Here is a 20,083-nt window from a genome sequence, read left to right on the forward strand (position 1 = left end):
ATCCTAAAATTTTATTAATAAACACCAATTTCCCTACTTACTTAGAAAAATATAAAGGGAAGGGCAAAAGTTAGGCAAACCCAAAGACAAGTTGTAATGAAAAAAGAGAAGCAATAGTATCAATACATACCTGAGATCTAAAAAAGTCAATTTCTGAAGCATACATAATTCCAAGGATATAAAGGAAAGTTTATTAAAACTGAGATTGACATCAGAAACCATTTCCTTCAGTTCCAAAATCCTGAAACAAAAATAATTCTAAAATGTTAGCAGTTGAATTGAGAACTCCAAAAGTATAAGCAGGCCACAGCAGGAGAAAGAAACCTATATTATATTATTTCTGCTAATTAATATTTTCTGTTACTTTTATTTTTCTGACAAAAAATTTCATTCAGTTTTGATGTGTAATTGATAAAAAAATTTCTAAAAACAGCCTTAATGTTATCTGTCTCAGAATTTCTCAGATAAATGTTATCTGTCTCAGAATTTCTACTTGTCCTTAAATGTATGTTAAGTTTAAGAATCCATTTATTTTATATTTAAACCAATTATGAACAAACAATAAAAATCAAATCTATGCAATTTTTATACTCTTATTTTGTTAATGGCTTGAATCCATAAAATAAATTATAGGCACATATTCTATAACATAATAGTTTTCTTTTTAGACTGCATAATATATCACCTCGGTACTTCAAAATATGTCCACATTTTAAAAGTATAGTATAGTATTTATTATCTACATTATCATTACATTTAATCATGGCTGCACATTAAGTTAAATCCTAGGTTTGGTAAGTGTCACAACTAAGCAACTTAAGTCAAAGACCAAAAGAGGAAGAATTAAACATTTCTAAGTAAGCCTAATCAATCTTAATAGCTTAATTTAACTAAAAGAACAAAAAATGTTATCTATGGTTTGCCAAGAGATGAATTGAACTATGACTAGAAATCATTTTTGTCTATATAAGAAAAAAAGAAAGAATATCAAATATTGTGCTAAAGAAAATATCACGAAAGATACAATGAGTTTGCATATGTAACTGATAAAACTTTTTTGGAAAGTTTTTGGATATACATAGAGAGCCACACTCGTTGATTTAATAGTTCATCTGGAAATCTGGCCTAAAGAAATGTTTTGTTTTATTTATTGCCATAATCAACCTTTAATATATAAACAAATCTGATATTAAAAGTATTGTTCACAACATAGGGAAATATTTATGAAAAATAAAGCAGTCAAGATACAAATTGTAATATAATTATAAATGAGAAACAGCGTAAAATAAAATATGCCATTAGTTAATAAGTCAGCGAATGGACTATAAGCAATTTGTCCCTTCATTTAGTAAACAATTTTATGAGTAAATGTTATCTTTACAATTAGAAAATATGATGAAAACTGTGACTTTGTGAAATTAAAGAGGGCAAGTGGTTCAGAAACTCTCTAGAGCAAGGAATGCCTTTACTGTATTTCTTCTTTGGCCTTCTAAACTGCTAAAATCATGATAAATCAACGGTGGTATCAGAATAACATAATTTTTATAACCAGCTGGTGGGATAAAATGAGAAAGTAAGCAATAAGGTAAGATCTTTTAACTCCTTTCATCTTCTTTCCCAATTAGCTTGTTTAATCCAGGATCGACAAGACTAACTTATCCTATCTGACATCAAATCTAAATGCTCAACTCTTCTATCAAATATATTCTGAAACCTTTAACTAAGAGAGAATGAAAAGATGGACTAAATATCCATTTGCAATGGAATCCCTTAGTTATCATCTTTCAGAAGACATTCCCAAACTATGCTCTGTAAAATGGAAAGCAAATTATAGTTGGACATTTTTTTAATTTTAAATATCTAAAAAAAGGTTTTCTTGCAGTCAGATGAAAGCCATTCTATTTTCCAGATATGTCATTGCCTCTTTTTTTTAAGAACTTGAGTACTTACTAAGTGCTAAGCACTAATTAAATACTTTATGTGGATGATGCCATTTAACTTAATTCTTATAAATAGGTACTAATGTAGGTAATCTAGGTAGTAATAAATTTTTATGTCTACTTGACAAGTGAGGTAACAAAGAGCAGCTAGTTAACCTGTCCAACGCCACATAGCTGGTAGATTTGGGATATAGATACAAGCTAGTCTATTGTCCCAATTCCTTAACATTGCTCTCCCTTGTTTTCCATACAGTTGTCTTAATTGCATGGTTATTTGCAAACTTTCTTTAGGTATATAGTTTACTGTAAGAGAACAACCATTTGTAAAAGTTGGATGCTATACTAATTTTTTTCTCATAATCTAAAACTTTTGCTATAATTAACATTAACAAAAATGTATTACAAATATAATGTGAACAACTTCTAATATTTAGAAGTGAAGAATCTCTTTGGGGAGGAAAATATTAATAGGGTTCAGTCAATTTTGTTTTTGCTACCAGTGGAAAAATTCAGTGGCTTGGCAATTCATTAATATAAAGCTCCAAATGGAAATTTCTATTAAGCTACATAAATCTGGCTTTGGCTAGTCTCTTAAAACTTTCCTCTAATATTTCATTATATAGGGAAAGGTAATTTAATACCTTTCATAATTCTAATATCTGTTCTCTAAGTTTAAAATGTGAAACAAAGAAAAGAAACAAAGTTAAAAAACCTATATTCATACCTCTTATAACAAATATTAAAAGTAGCTCAGGAAATACATTTTGCTATATCTCTCAAGTATTAGTAATGTAAGAAAGTTTACATATACTTTCAAATTTAAAAACTATGAAAAATAAATATTTTTTAACTAAGATGCAAACAAAACTTTGAATAACTCACTACTTAATAGAAATGGCATCATGAACAGTTCTTACCTTTTTGGAATTTCACATAGCTGATTCTTACTGAAGTTAATAGAAGTGATAATGTTGCTTTTTACTGCATCAAACACTTCATCAGGAATCAAGGTTGTTTGTTTATCACTAAATAAAAAATATTTAAAATCTGCATCATTCTTAATAGTCCAGAAAAATGTGATTATTACTTCCCACTTTTAAAGAATTGTAACGCTTTTATATCAAAATTCTTGAAGGTAGTTGACTATTTAGTTCTGTAAAGAATGCCACAAAAACCTGCCAACTCACAAATGTTAACTGTCAGGAATTCAAACACCTACCATGTCACAGCGCACTGTACCTTCTGAGCATTCATAGACTCAGTGAGAATAAACACATATATATCTCCAGAGTCTAATATTTTTATAAAGGATAGTAATATAGGAAATGGATTCCTCTATCTCAGAGTAAAACTAAATCTGTAATTTTAAAAACTGTTTTGCCCCTTTTCTTAAAAATCTGCAACAGGTTATCTGTCAACTTTCTTTAGGTAAATAGTTAACTGCAAGATAATCATTTTTAAAAGTTCCACATTATACTAAACTAGCATTCTCATAACCAAACCCACTTCTCTCTCCTTTAGTGTGTGACAAGGCAGACAGGGTAGAGGCCTTAGAACTACTCCTGTTTCTACCATTAATGAGCTCTGTCATTTACCTTCCCTGAACCTCAGTTCTGTGACATTATAATTTAAAGAGTTATTCATTGTTATTTATGCCAGATTTCTTGTAAATGTAAATTTCCTTTTCAGTAAGACTAAATTTTTCAGTAAGATTTTTAATAAAATATAAATTTAACCTTAAACGCAAGTATAAAACTGACATCTGATTTAACAATTTGTTGATGTTATAATTAGCCATTATCCTTATATTCTTTTTTTATAATTTTTAATGCCTAATACATCATCACTTAAAAGCATCCTCAATGGAATAATCACTGAACAACTATATGTACAAGCAAACAATATTAAATGTGCAATGTGGGAGAACTATGTGAGAAGTCATTGTGATACAGATAGGATTAAAGCCTAAATTGCATAGGCATTATGTCTTTCACTACTTCTGCTTTAGGGCCCCATTTTCTGCTGTGCAGATGCAGTATTTTAATCTTTTCAATCAGCAATGCTCAAATCATGGGAAACTGATTTATTCTAATCAAACTTTGAAGATTCATGTTATTTTTAAAAACTTAGTTGAAGGCATTATACCTTAAAATTGGGAATTAATTTGTATCTTAAATAGTAGACTCTTTTCCAATTAGTCTTAGGAAAATAAATTGCAATAAATTAAAAAACTAAATAACCTAAGATGTGTGGTCTTATGTGCTATATTTATTATGCTTTAGTGATATCTGTGCCTTTTAAAAGTGGGAATGGTTATGCCAAATAAAATTGTATCAATATTACTTTATAGACTGTTTGGAGGATTAAAAGCAATAGTATATGTCAAGCAGCTAGCACAGCGCCCAGCACAGAACAGAGACTGAATAACGGTGTCCATTCAGGGTGGAGGGAATGAAAGCCTGAATTAAAAGAAATTCTAGCTAAAAAATTCTATGGCAGGAAACAAGTATGCCTCATCATTTAGTGTACTATGACACCTCACACAGAATTTGATATCTAGTAGGCTCCAAAACCATCTACTGAATAAATGAGTATATTATGTGAAACATAAAACATGCAAAGTTGCCATACTATGCTATGAGAGACGAGAAGCACAAATGTTAAGTGCTACAATGTCAAAGAAGGAAGTTGGCCTCGAGTAGTGATTTCTACATACATCTCAGAGGTGCAGACAAGAGGTGAGACAATGTGAATGGAGCACAACAAATCTGAAAAGAAGAGTGCATACTGACTGCTGAGAAAGCGGTTCCTAGTGACACATTAAGAAAAAGAGGCCACTTCCGGCCAAGATGGAGGCGTAGACGGACACACTGCATCTTCCTCCACAACTAAGAAGGAATACAGCTACCTCAAAACTAGAATCAACCAGAAGTTCCAAAAAATCAAACTACACGGAAGTCCAGCAAAAAAAGATATAAAGAAGAAATACTCATCCAGACAGGTAGGAGAGTCGGAGACAGGGCAGAGAGGACGTGGTGTGGTGGCGGCAGTAGCGGCAGGCTGGCAGAAAGCGCAGTTACACGTTTGAAAAGTCAGCAGGGACATGTGGGGAGCATTCCCAGCTCCTCACTGGATCTCGCAGCTCACAGTCCCAGCACCGGGGAAGGTCAAGCCTCATTGCTTCTGACTGTGCAGACCAATGGGGGTTGAGATGGAGGCAGAAACTGCTGGTCTCTCAGCAGAGTCCACTTATTTAAAGGGCCCCCACAGTCCTAGAACGTCCACAGACCCACCCACTCTGGAAGCAAAGGCCAGGGCAACAGCTAGAGGGGCACCAGTCCCATACAGAAGGGGGAAAAGTGCCTGGAAAAGGGGAGAGTGCTGGGCTGGTGGCACTGTTCCCTCTCTGACCCCTCCCCCACATAGAGCACCACAACGTGGTGAAACCAGTCACCCTGTACTGAAGAATCCCTAAGGCTCCGCCCCTTACAACGTAATAGAAGCAACAGCTCTACCTGGGATGCAGAGGCAAACAAACACAGGAGCCTGTCAGAATGAGGAGACAGAGAAATATGGCCCAAAAGGGGGAACTGAACAAGGTCCCAGTGGGAGAACTAAGTGATAAGGAGATAGACAACCTAACAGATGAAGAATTCAAAACACTGGTGATAAAGATGCTCACAGGCTTGACAGATACGCTTGCATACGGCAAATGCATAAGAGAAGAAGTGAAGGCTATGCTAATTGAAACGAAGGAAAATCTACACAAAACCAATGGTGAAGGGAAGAAAACCGGGGTTCAAATCACTGATTTGGAACATAAGGAAGAAAAAAAGTCAGCCAGTGCGGAATGAGGAAGCAAGAATTGAAAAAATTAGGAAAACTTCCCAAATTTTGCAAAGAAGATGGATATACAGGTTCAGGAAGCACAAAGGGTCCTGGGCGAGCTGGACCCAGAGGGGACCACACCAGGACACATCATGATTGAGATGCCAAAGATGAAAGATAAAGACAAGTTCTGGGGGCAGCAAGAGAGAGGCAGAGAGTTGCCTACAGGGGGGTGCCTATAGGACTATCAGCTGATTTCTCAAAGGACACTTTGCAGGCAGGACGGGACTGATAAGCAGTATTCAATGTGATAAAAGGCAACCTGCCACCAGCATTACTCTATCCAGCAAAGCTATCATTTGAAATGGAAGGGCAGATGAAGTGCTTGACAGACAAGGTTAAGCTAAAGGAGTTCATCATCACCAAGCCATTATTGTATGAAATGTCAAAAGAACTTACTTAAGAAAAAGATCAAAACTATGAACACTAAAATGACAGCAAACTCACAAGTATCAACAACTGAATCTAAAAAAAAAAACAAAAACAAAATCCAACTAAGCAAACTAGAATAGGAACAGAATCATAGGTATAGGGATCATCTGGAGGGTTATCAGCTGGGAGAGGGGAGGGGAGAAATGGGGAAATGGTGCACGGACTAAGAAGCATAATTGGCTGGTACAAGATAGACAGGGGGAAGTTAAGAATAACATAGGAAAGGGTGAAGCCAAAGAACTTATATGCACGACCCATGGACATGAACTAAGAATGGTGGGATTGCTGGAGGGAAGGGAGGTGCTGGGCAGAGGGGAGCAGAGGGGAAAAAAATTGGGACTACTGTCAATAAAATATATTAAAAAAAAAAAAAAAAAAGAGAGAAAAAAGAAAGGGAGGCCAGGTACTGGAGCTGGCTGTGTGGATAACTGAACAATCTGGTAACTTAGATGACTTGAGTCTATATTTTTCTGTATTTTCATTATAATATCGAGCCAATCACTGCAAGAACCTTGACAGCATTGGTTATTTTTATCATTGTTGCCTCAGTAGTGAAAGAATACTTGACAACCACTCCCAATTTTTGCTTCTTTCCCCAATCGAGCACACTCCCCCAAATTTTTAGGCTTTGTCTCAGTTTATATACCAACATTGTAATTGTTTCAGATTTAACATATATACACATTATTACTATGACACTGTCTGATTTGCCTTCAGACCTTCAGATATATTAACAGAATACGACCTCTCAAGCTTTGCATACTTGTGGTATTTATTAACTGAATTATACTTATTTCTTATTTACCTATATAGACCCTACTACCACCAATATAAAATCTTCTCTGGATGCTGGAGTCAGATAATTTTATTACCAACCAATACTATCACCCCTTTATTTTTTATAATAGCACAATGTTTATTACAAAAATTTTACTATTAAAAGCCATCAATTTATCTCAAGCACAACAAACACATACCACCTGAGGAACGGGCATTTAAGGTCGTGTACTTTTACAAATGCTATTATTCTAAGTCAAGTACACTTATGCACTCGGATGAATTCTTCTGCACCAATTGTCCTTTTTCAGAAGGATTATTTCTGTAAGTTCCCTACATGCTCTGTTTAAAAAAATGAGTTACATACCTATAGTCTAATGTTTTTAATGTGATGATGGCGTGTACATTGACTCTGGATTCACTTGGTAGTGTCATGGCAGTCTTAATAATAGAGTCACTTTGGCTAGGTACATCATCTGGAGAAAAAAAGTTATATAAAACCAATATGTGAAGTATAAAGTCATTTTTAAAAATTATGAAAGTACATTAAAATAGTATATATGAGTTGATATTACTGGTGAGAATGTCTTTAGTTATATACTTTATTTCTAATAACTCAAATCTGAGTTTGAATTTAATATTTAATTAATAGAAAACATAAAATTTATTATAGTATGGCTTCAAAATCTATTAATAAATCTTATCACAAGAAAATGAGAAGAAAGAATCTTTAAAGAATTACTAAATGTGTCAGGAGAAACAAGAAGGAATCATTCCTCTTAAGCAAAATACGAGTAATATCGTCCATTATGAGAAATATGTTAACAACAACAACAGCAAAGGATTATATCCCACAAATGTCTAACAAATAGGCAGACATGTCTATTTTTTCATTTTAGGACACGATGAAGCTGATTATGCCAAATCATTTAAAGTCTGGCAACTTGCATAATCCAGAAAACTTTTATTTTTTATATACGTTAAGATTTTTTTAGCAAATGTAACACTATTTTCAATAGACATATCCTAACAAGTCTGCATACTCCCACATTCACACACAATCAACCCCTCACTAATCTCCAGAGACTGCAATCTCCTAGCAGGATCCCAGCTGAGTTCTTTGCAGAAATTAAGTTGATTCACAAATTCGTATGGGACTACAAGAAATCCACAACAGCCAAACTAAACCTAAGAAAAAGAATAAAGTAGGAGGAATTACACTTCCTGATTACAGAACTTACTACAAAGCAATGATAATCAAGATAGTGTGGGACAGGAATAGACATAGAGATCAATGGAATAAAACTGAGAGTCCAGAATGAACCCAACATTTACAGTCAACTGATTTTCAACAAGGATGCCACCAAGACCATTTAATGAGAAAAGAACAGTCTTTTCAACAAATTGTGCAGGGAAACTTGGACATCAGTGTGCAAAAGAATTAAATTGAACCCATGTCTCGCACCACATATAAAAATTAACTCAAAATAGATCAAAGACATAAATGTAAGAGCAAGATTATAAAACTCAGAAGAAAACATAGGGGCAAATCTTAACAGGATTCTGCAAAGGATTTTTAGATATAAAACCAAAAGCATAAGCAAATATAGAAAAAAACAGATAATTTGACTTCATCGAAATTCAAAAAGACTTGTGTGTTTCAAAGGACACCATCAAGAAAATGAAGACAACCCATAGAGGTCTAAAAAATATTTGCGAATCATATATCTGACAAGAGATTTATACCTAGACTATATAAAGAACTATTACAATTCAATAATAAAAAGGTAAATAATCTAATTAAAAATAGAGCAAAGGAGCTGAACAGACACTTCTCAAAGATGTACAAGTGACCAATAAGCACATAAGCACATGAAAAGATGTTCACTATCATTAGCAATCAGGGAAATACAAAACAAATCTACAAAGAGATACTACACACCCACTAAGATGTCTAGAATTTGTAAGTCAGAATCAAAACCCTCATAAAGCCCTGGCAGGGTAGCTCAATTGGTTGGAACATCATCTTCATGGGTCAAGGGTGCGGGTTCAACCCCTGGTCAGGGTACATAGAAGAAGGAGCCAATGAGTATATAAATTAAGTGGAGCAACAAATCAATGTCTCTGTCTCTCTCTTTCTCTAAAATCAATTTTAAAAACCCTCATACAAAGCTGATGAAGAGAAAAAGTTGTGCAGCTGTTTTGTAAAAGAGTCTGGCAGTTCTTCAAATAAAGTTACCATATGACTCCACAATTCTACTCCTAGATATAAATGCAAGAGAAATGAAAACATATGTTCACACTGGAACTTGTAAATATGCTGCCAGTGGAAATGGGGTTCTTGCAGTATGGTGAGAAAAGCTTTTTAGTGGTCATGCATGGAAGGATGAGGTAGTGGGAAGATGTATTGGGGTAGAAATACATGACTGCTCAGGTGCCCTGAGTCTGTCTCTCATCCACGGCCAGGTGGTTCAACTATAAGCCACTGTGGAAGTTCAGCTTTGTCTTCATCAAGCCCCAGATAAAGACCAGGATCCAGAAATTCTGTGCCTTTGGTTTAGTCTTCGCCAAAGCTTAGTTCGGTTCAGTCTTCACCCCCATCCAGCTAGTTTAGTTTCTGTTCATGGCTGTGCTCTGACTACAGCTTGCTGCTGAACCCAGATCCAGGTTTTTGGGTCCATACCACTGTGTGGCTCACACTTGGAGCCTAGGCTTGAGCCCGCGGGGCTGCTAGGTCTACACAGTTGCTACCGAGAGAGAACTTGCAAGTGCAGGAGCGCACGAAGGAAAGGGGCAAACCATGTCACCAATGGAAATTTTTGTTAAGCTTTGATTACTTCAGGCTTTCAAACTGATCAACCTCTTTCCCAATCCTTCATGGGCTTATTCTGGGTCCTCCCACTAATCAATCCATCTCCTAGATCTTTGAGGACTTGTGCTGAGACCTCTCCCAACCAATCCAGTCTTTTTTCCAGATTAGACACCTCCCCTTCGTGGTTGTCATCCTGGCTCCTACTACACATGCCTCAAAGTTCTGCTGTGTTATCTGCTTTGTACTGTGCATGTGCTTACCTTCCCCGCCACCATCTTGTCTTCTATTGGGCACATACCCAGCAGAGTAATTTCTCCTTTACTGTTTTACTGTCCCTTGGTAATCAAGCTAATGTCCAGCAGTACTCCCAGGAGATTAGAAATCCAGTCCTTCCTCAGTACATGGGGAGATGAAGGGGTGTTAATCCTTTGGCAGGGCAATATATCTACTCCTGGAGTCCGTGAAGCTGTAGCTTCTAACCTAATTAACCCTAGCCAGCTTTGCTCTCTTCTATTTTATTAATATCTAGCTACCTACACTAACAAATACACAGGTTTAAGAGAATAGAAATCATGCAATGTCTGCTTTCGGATAACAACGTAATTAAACTGAAAATCAGTAACAGAATGACAACTAGAAAATTCTAAAATATGAAGAGATTAAACAACAGATCTCTTTTTTTTAATCCTTACCTAAGGATATGTTTATTGATTTTTAGAGAGAGAGGAAGGGGGAGAAAAAGGGAGGGAGAGGGAGAGAGAGAGACAGAGAAAGAGCGATCATTTGCCTCTCATACGCACCCCAACCAGAGATTGAACCCACAACCTAGGTGTGTGCTCTGACTGGAGATCAAACCCGCAGCCTTTTGGTGTATGGGTTGATGCTCCAACCGAGTCACCAGCCAGGACAACAACACATTTCTGAGTAACACATGGCTCAAAGAAAAACTCTAAAGAGAAAATTAAAATACTTTGAACTACATGAAAATGAACACACAACAAAATTTGTTGGATGGAGTGAAAGAAGTGTTAAGATGGAAATTTATAGGACTGAACGCATATACTAGAAAATAAGATAGATCTAAAATCAATAATCTAAATTCCCATTTTAGGAAATTAGAAAAAGAGGAGCAAATTAAATCCAAAGTAAAAAGGAAGAGAGAAGAATTCAAGCAGAAATTGATAAAACTGAAAACAAGAAATCAATAGAGAAAATGCTGGTTCTTTGAAAAGATCAATAAAATTGATATGCCTCTAAGTCAGGTGAACTAAGAAAGATACAGGACACTGATAACTAACAACAGAGGTGAAAAATGGGACATCACTACAGATCCCATGGACCTGAAAACAATAATAAAAAAACAATTATGAACAACTCTATGCTCACAAACTTGATAACCTAGATGAAATAGACCAAAACCTTAAAAGACACAATCTGCTAAACTCACACAAGAAGACACAGAAAACCCCAAAGGCCATATCTATTAACAAAATTGAATCAATAATTAATAACCTTCCAAAACAGAAAGCACCAGGTCTAGGTAGTTTCAGTGGTAAATTCTACCAAACATTTAAGGAATAAATTATACCAATTTCATAGCATAAAAGTAGAGGTAATACTTCCTAATTCATTTTAAAAAGCCATATTTACTCTAATAAGGATATTACAAGAAAACTAGAAAGCAGTATCTCTCATAAACATACATGCAAAAATCATCAACACAATACTAGTGTGGTGCTAAACAAAAATATTAGTACTTTTCTTCCCACCTAAGTTATTCTAGCTGAGTCAATTATCAAATTAATAGAGACAGATTTGCAGGAGAAAATGAAAGTTTTAATATATGCACATGGGAAATTCATATAGACATGAAAATCCAAAGCCAGTAAGGCAACATTGGATACATAAGACATTATGAAAAAAGGAGAAAAGTAGGCAGCAATAGGGTCTTAGACTTCAGAAGTGAAAACGGGCAATTTACAGATAGTTTAGGGAGAGAAGAATACATATGGAAGAAAAATTTCTGCTAGCCAACTCAAAAACAATGGGATACACAAGACTCCCATTAGTCTTCCTGACTAATACTAGGGTGAAAATTCTTAAGGTGATTAAGTCAGGGCTCTCTTTCTAAAGCAGAACTCTCTGAATCTCGAGCAGGAAAGGGACAATTATGATGTGTTCATCCTTCATTTTAAAAAATAAAGGACCATTCTGGTTAGTGATACTGATCATGGGAGAGGCTATATAGGAAATCTCTATACCTTTCTCTCAATTTTGTGGTAAACCTTACAATACTCTAAAAAAATTAAGTCTTGCCCTGGCCAGGTTAGTTGGAGGACTGTCCATACACCAAAAGGTTGCAGGTTTGATCCCCAGTCAGGGCAATCAATGGATGTTTCTCACTCATATTGGTCTCTCTCTCTCTCATCAATAAACATATCCTCAGATGAGAATTAAAAAAAACAAAAACTTAAGTCTTAAAAATTTTTTTGTTAATTTGACATGACTTCTGATTCATATCAGAATAAATAAATTTTCCTGGAGAAAAAAGCATACCTGGGGAAGAAAGAAAATTTTTTGGTGGTAAATAAGAATCTTAGAAAATTACTTTAATAATTTATTTAAATGACAAGGCAGAAAATGGCAATTACTAAAGTACACAATTATTTAACATATACTGAGTGGCTAGATAGTGCTAGGCTAGACTTGTGAAAAACAAGTTTTGAGCTTAATTAACAGCTGTTATATTTAGCCACAAAGTTTTGGAGTGGTATGGTGGTATTTACAGTAATATACTCATAAAAATAATGTTTTTGCTCTTATCTTAATGCTCTAGTGTATGCTACAATGACATACATTAAATAAAAATTGGTATTTATCACAATTTTAGTGCAGCATTAAAAATTAAATTTATAGTATCATTTTCTACTTTGGTAAATGTTCAAGCTAAATGAACATATGCTGAAAAATTTGTCTTTATTTTTTGTCAGAACTTACCAAATGCAATAGATATTCAAATACCTGTTAATATTACTTCATCAATATTATATATACCCATATATATGATTATATATAACTATATATTATACCATATATAAAACCATATTATACCACATTTATAAGCATATATATATGTATATATGTATGTGTGTATATATAAAACCCATATATTATACCATGAAAATAAAGCTTCGCTTTTTTTCAAAGTTAAAGCACTGGTGCTTATTGAATCTTTGTTATATTTTCTAACTGGTACACTGTAACACACAAATCAACAGATTAAGGACGGAACATTATTATTGTTAATTTAAGAATGTCCTTACGACTTCAAAATACTTTTGGCCTACATGGATTCAGAATTAGAGCCACACCTACCAGGATCCATTTTCTATAATTATTTATACCCAAAATACATGTAAATGTATGTACTATTAACATTTCACTACTTTCATATTATCCTTCAAACTACAAGAAAATTAAGAAGTACCTTGAATCTTGCTTCGTAGATACTTTAAGACTTCTTGGGTTCCTTTCTGAAAAGGTGGAAAGACACTCACTAAGACATATCTTGAAGTTTTATACATCAATATGAATGTTTGAATTTGAAATTTAAAAACTGAATCCTAAATATGCTTACATTTATTATTTCTCTTCGTATAGTTCTCATAGGATTTCCTTCTAGTGCCAGGAATTTCAGGCGGAGTTTTCCCAATGTGTAGGGCAGACTACAAAAGATTAAATTGATTTCAGGGAGAACATTAATGTATAATTCTACCAAATAGTTGATTATAACACTAATAACATATATAAGTATCAAGAAAAACCCAAGTAAAGTAGGCCTACAATATTTTTCTTTGGGGTAAATGCTGAATATGTAAAAAGAAAGCCAATTTGTTTGAAATTGTCATACTGTGATTGCTAAAAAAGAATGTGAGCTATAAAACATTTGCTAAATTGTATCCAGTGCTAAAAAGTAATGTTCAATATATAAATCTGGATGAATCAGTGATTCAAAATAGCCATCCTCACTGATACTAAATGTTTTGATTTTCCCTTCAAGCAAGTAAATAAAATTCTTCCTAAATAAAAAATAAAAGACAAAAATATAAAAATAAATTTTAATCATCCAATTTATATTTTCATTCAATAAGAAAAGTCATTTTTATCTTTGTCACATAAAAAGATAACCTGTTGAGATTGGATATCCAATCTGAAAATAAAGCATCTATAATATACTAGGTATTGATTGGCATAAGGCAGCAATTTCAATCGATATGCTGCAAGATTTTTAAAACATGCACTACCTGGCTATTCATTCAGGGACACTGACCTCTTTTCCCTTAAATTGTCAAATAGTAAAAAAAAATACCAGTGTCCAACACACATACACACCACAACAGCCAATATACAGATTTATTTTGTCAGATCAGCAAAAAATATATTTTTTGGTGTGCCACAGAGTTTTAGTAATTAGTTTATGTATGCCATGAGATGAAAAAGGTTGAAATCACTGGTGTAAGGATATCAAGATTCTTGCCCTTAAAGAGTTCTTGGTTCAACAAAGAAAAAAGACACATACACAGCTAACGTTGCTGGTGAGCATATAAAATAGTACGGCCACTTTGGAAAGCAGTCTTGTAAAGTTAAACACACACTTACCACACAACTAAGCAATCCCCCTGCTACAGATTTACCCAGGAGAAATGAAAATGTCTAAACAGAGACTTTTACATGAATGTTCACAATAGCCAACAAACTGAAAATAATTCAGATGTCCATCAACTAATCAGTGAGGAGATGAATAAATTGTAGTATAGCTGTATAATGGATTAACACTTAGTAATAAAAATGAACTGCTGATACACACAATTACATGAATGAATTGGAAAAGCCTTACACTACATAAAAGAAGACAAACACAAAACTTTATATTGTGTGATTAAAAAAAAGAAAAGGCAAAACTATAGTGACAAAGCACAGCAGTGATTGTTAGCAGCTGGGGTATTAAAAGAGGACAGACTGCAAAGGGTATGAGGAAACTTTAGGGAGACAAAAACATTCTATCTACATGACTGTGACAATGTTCACACAAACATACGTTTGTCAAAAATCATCACTTTGTGTGCTTAAATTAGTGAATTTTATTGTACATAAATTATACATCAACAAATATATATGTAATAAGACAAATGCTAAATAGTTGCTATGAAAGTAGAGATATAGAAATTAGTAAGAGGGGTGGTGAACACAATACAATTATATAGATGATGCATTACTGACACCTATATAATATTAATCAGTCAAACCAATAAATTCAATAAAAAGGAAAAAAAAATTTTTAAAGGCAAAGAAAAAACTTAGCAAGAGTAGCAAGGGAGAAAGGGGAGTAGCAAAGCCTATAAAGTAAAATGGGATTGCATCAGTCAGTGAAGCAGGTAAAGCACATTCTCAGGAAAAGGAACAAAATCGTCAGTACATTTGTAGTTCAGTGTAGTCTGAGAACAGCGTACTTGTAGGAGTGGAAGACAGTATAGATAATAAAGCCTGACTGGGAGATGCCCTTGTAGTTTATGCTAAAAAGATTGGACTTTATCTTTCAAGAGAGTGGTTCCCACTTGCTGGAAAACCAGAGGCATCAAAATCTCCTAGGAGTTAAAACAACAAAAACTGATTCTACAATTCCATCATTAGAGATTCTGATTCACTGGTGCCTCAGATTCTGTACAGTAGTCGCCCCTTACCCTCTGTTTCACTTTCCACCATAGTCAACTGTGGTGAAATATTCAATGAAAATTTCCAGAAATAAACAATTCATAAGTTTTAAATTGTGTGCTGTACTGCGTAGCATGATGAAATCTCAGACAGTCCAATTCATTCCCTCCTGGACAAGAATTATCCTTTGTCCAGCATGTCCATGGTGAATATGCTACCCACCTGCTAATCAGTTAGTAGCCACCTTGATTTACCAGATCAACTCTCATGGTATCACCATGCTTGTCTTCAAGTCACCCTTATTTTACTCAATAATGACTCCTAAGCCATTCACATAACTTTATTACAGTATATTGTTATAGCTGTTCTATTTTATTTCAGTTGTTGTTGATCTCTTAATGTACTTAATTTATAAATTAAAGTTTATCATAGGTGTGTATGGACAAGAAAAAAATCCTGGGGATCTTGCAATGTATCACCAGTAGATAAGGGGGGAACTACTGTATTTTTTTTTTTTTTAATTCTTAAAGCTTCTCCGTAATTCGGATGCAGAGCCATACTTGGTAACCAGTGCTTTAACAATGTAGAACCTTCAAAGCTTTGTGGTAGAAGAATGCCCTAATGATTAGTATTTTATAAAAAATACTCTGGAAGCAGTGTGAGGAATCAATATTTTGGTTAGACAACACTCTGGAGAGGTACAAAATAAACAGGTTTTCTAAGTAGAAAGTATGAGGTTAGAGATAAAGAAAGGAACTAATATTTATTAAGTGCCATTATGTTCTAGGCCCTATGAGATATATATATATATATATATGAACACACACACACACACACACATACTTTATATCCAAAGCTCTAAAAAAAGAGGAACATATATATCAGAAATACTTCTACCAATTACTTTAATATTATTTATTATAGTTTTTGTTTTAAATATGTTTTCCACTGCTTTTATGCAGTAACCAAAATAAAAAAACTGGCATGTGGAAAAACTTATGTGTCAATAGTTACAAGAGGCAAGAGATTATTTCATTCACTAATTGTAAGGTAAGCACTTTTAAGGATATACAGGTCACTTATTAATTGTCATAAATAGAAGTGTAAAGTGTCACTCTCCAAGTATTCAAATCTATGGCCAAGATGTACCATGTGAAAACAATCCTGATTTTAAAAAATACTTATTAAAATATACACACAGAAGAAAACCTGCTTTGCATAACCCTTCACCTTCAATGAATAACAAACCATGTTTCTGAGATCCAAACACAAAACCTCAGACATCTAACTGGTATATAATCCTAGCTAAGTCTGAGTCATATTTTTGGTACCTGTAAAAAATTGTTCCATCTCTAAATACAAGATGTGGCAAAAGTAAATTTACAGTTGTTTGTATGGAAAATAATATTATTAAATAATAATACAAGAATAAACTGTGTTTTGCTTACTCACAACTGACTGTAAACCTACTTTAGTCACACCCTGTACTATGGTTCTATAACATTCTATGATTCTTTGCTCACTACCCTCCTCCTCCCATCTCCAACACAGGCAATAAATTTATTAATACTATTTATTCTAACTCATCACACCTCTCACATTTTTCCTCTTCTTTCCATTCCCATTGTCACCACACTTTATGGCCTTATTACAAGAGAAATCTAAAAAGTTGTAGATACAGTGAATTGGATATTTAAAGTGCTCCTTATTAAACTTATTATATTAATCTAGTATAGAATTTATTTAATTTCCTACCTACAAAACCAGTCCTATACAATGTACCTTATCCATTATCACCAATTTATTTTTAATGAGATTACAATCTAATTGGTTCTGTTATTAATCTTACAAATAACTCCCCACCTCTTAAGAAAACTGGCTCTTCAAAGGTATTTCAAGGACCTCTTTCACATGGCCTCAACTTACCATTCAAACCCTAAATTCTCACAATCTCCCTACTTGCACCCTATTCACCAGTTCAATCTGATTCCTTGCTGTTCTCTGAATACATCCCTACAATTTTCTGAACTTTCAAAGTTTTGTACAGTTTCCGCCTGCCAAGTGTTTCATTCTGACCAACTTACATGTGCATTTGAAAATAATGGTCATCCTTTCAGGATCACATGGCGGGACTAGAATGGAGCATGACCACGAAAGTGAGTATATTTTTTACATTTTGTGCTCTAGACAATTAACTTGCCTCACCCTGGTCCCAGTCCTAAAAATCATCTAAAAATGTTATTTTTCCACAAAGCCTACCCTAGTACCTCTCAATAAGTTGTAATTCCTGTATCTCCTTCAAGCCCTCAAAGCATTTTGTATCTCTCCCATGGCTTTCCATTCATTTAAGAAATTCAATAAATATTAATATTTATCACTCATCTTTTATGTATCCAGACACTGATCTAGAAGTTAGAGCAGTGAACAAAATAGATAAAAATGCAGCCTTCTGAGAGTTTACATTCTAAAAGGTCACAGTAACTTGTGACTGCATCTCATTCTATTACCATATTAAACTTGCTGTCCAGGCCAAAATTTTATTACTGTTTGTAGGCCTGTACATAATACTTGCTCAGTAAGTACTTATTGAATTTAATTCAGAAGATCTCCACATGCTGTTTCACAAATATTTTAACTTATGAATTATAATCAAATACAAACATGACTTCTCATTCATTTGATCTTTAAACTTACCTACTAATATCATTGTTGCTTAGGTCAAGCCTTTCCAATGATTGCAGTAGTGTAATTTCATCTGGGATAGATTTTAACTTGTTATCCCGCAGGTCTAGCACAAGGATAGAATTCAGATGCTTAAGATGTTCTGCCCCTAACATTTCAATTTGGTTTTCACCTACATGTAATTCCTACAAAACCAAAGATTAATCATGTATATTTCTGTATTCAATGTTATACTACATAATGAAAATAAAATTGAGCTCCGTCTGGTGTGGCTCAGTGGATTGAGCGCCAGCCTGCGAACCGAAGGGTAGCTAGTTCAATTCCTGGTTAGGGTACATTCCTGGGCGGCGAGCCAGGTCCCCAGTTGGGGGTGTGCAAGAGATAGCTGATCTATGTTTCTCTCCTTCTCTAAAAATAAACAAATAAAATGTTTAAAAAAAAGAAAATTGAAACCTTAATTTTAAATCTTTGAAAAACACAAGGTAAACCATAACTTTCTAATTACTAAGGTGCTTAAATTTTCAATTACTAAGTCATCTTACAGATAAAGAAAAATGGAAATAAAAACATTTTCTGGTAATTTAAAAAGAATTAAAGGTTAATCTGGTACAAAGTTCAAAGTTTATAAAACCAAAGGAGAGAAATGATTTAGTGGTGACATTTCTGGAATTAATTAAAATACAGATCTGAGAACTACATTGATGGAAGATCAAAATTTTAAAACAAATCAGGGTAAGTTAAAAAAGTTACATTGCAATCTGTTTGTTATTCAACATTTTCATTAGTGATTATTATGTATATCGATTTCCCATTAACGGAATCTATAACTATCAGATGGATAATTAATCTTATAAATTATAACTATTTCAGTTCTTTTTAACACTGTCAGCATGCTGCATAAGAGAAACTTTTAAAAAAATATATTTTATTTATTTATTCTTAAAGAGAGGGGAAGGGAGGGACAAAGGGAGGAAGAAAAAACATCACCATGTCAGAGAAAGAAACATCCATCTCACATATACCCCAAACTGGGGACCTGGCCCAACCCAGGCCTGTGCCCTGACTAGGGATGGAAGAGGAGACCTTTCAGTTTGCAGGCTGGCGTTCAGTCCACTGAGCCACACAAGCCAGGGCAAGAAACTTTTTTTTTAAACACTAATGCATAAAAGTATACATAAAGGAAAGCAAAGCACGGCATATTTAAAAAACAATGTTAATGCTAAATAATTCAAACCAAAAGAAATTAATTTTAAACAGATCTGATTACAATGTCGTAAAAATGAAAGGTAGCAATTTACAGCATTAGATAGATATTTCTTCCTGGTATTCTGGTATTCCAGGTCTCCTACAATACGTCCCCAACTTACCATGTTAGCCTTGTCATCTATGACTTCTCCAGTTATAAACTGGATAAAATGGACAAATTTCTACTTTTGAGGTTTATTATTCCTTTTTAAAAAATAATCTATTACTAATAATACCATTAATATATTTAGTCATACAAAAACTTGAAAACTATCAATATAGGAAAAATAGCACAAATAACTAATACATATTTCCAATGCAAAAGATGATTAAAATTTTCATTTTCATTATTGACTTTTGAAAATACAGAGTTATTTAATAATCAACTAAATAGTACCTTTAATAATTTACAAGAAGGAAATTCTGGTAAAAAACGTAATTTATTCTTCTGCAAATAAAGCAATTCTAGTGATTCCATGCCAGCCAAATCAGGAGGTATAGTTTCCAAAAGATTTGAATTACAATCCAAGTGCTTTAATCCTGTAATACATAGTTAATTAAAAAAAAATTATTTTAATAGAAAAAAATTTGTCTA

The 20,083-nt window shown here is 33.9% G+C and overlaps 1 protein-coding gene across 2 annotated transcripts in view; it reads right to left on the bottom strand.

Annotated features, from left to right (window-relative positions):
* Positions 1–20,083, bottom strand: part of LRRC40 (leucine rich repeat containing 40) — a 46,319-nt gene that overhangs the window by 7,255 nt on the left and 18,981 nt on the right. For both annotated transcript variants that reach the window (XM_090271674.1, XM_090271673.1), the window contains exons 6-12: positions 19,886–20,028; positions 18,256–18,428; positions 13,487–13,574; positions 13,337–13,382; positions 7,405–7,513; positions 2,858–2,965; positions 131–241 (exon numbers count right to left, since the gene is read on the bottom strand). In XM_090271674.1, coding sequence (XP_090127800.1) covers positions 131–241; positions 2,858–2,965; positions 7,405–7,513; positions 13,337–13,382; positions 13,487–13,574; positions 18,256–18,428; positions 19,886–20,028 — 778 coding nt within the window. The remainder of the gene's footprint in view (positions 1–130; positions 242–2,857; positions 2,966–7,404; positions 7,514–13,336; positions 13,383–13,486; positions 13,575–18,255; positions 18,429–19,885; positions 20,029–20,083) is intronic.

Source organism: Furipterus horrens, unplaced genomic scaffold (genome assembly GCF_987537825.1).
Source record: "Furipterus horrens unplaced genomic scaffold, mFurHor1.1.pri manual_scaffold_3, whole genome shotgun sequence".
NCBI lineage: Eukaryota > Metazoa > Chordata > Mammalia > Chiroptera > Furipteridae > Furipterus > Furipterus horrens.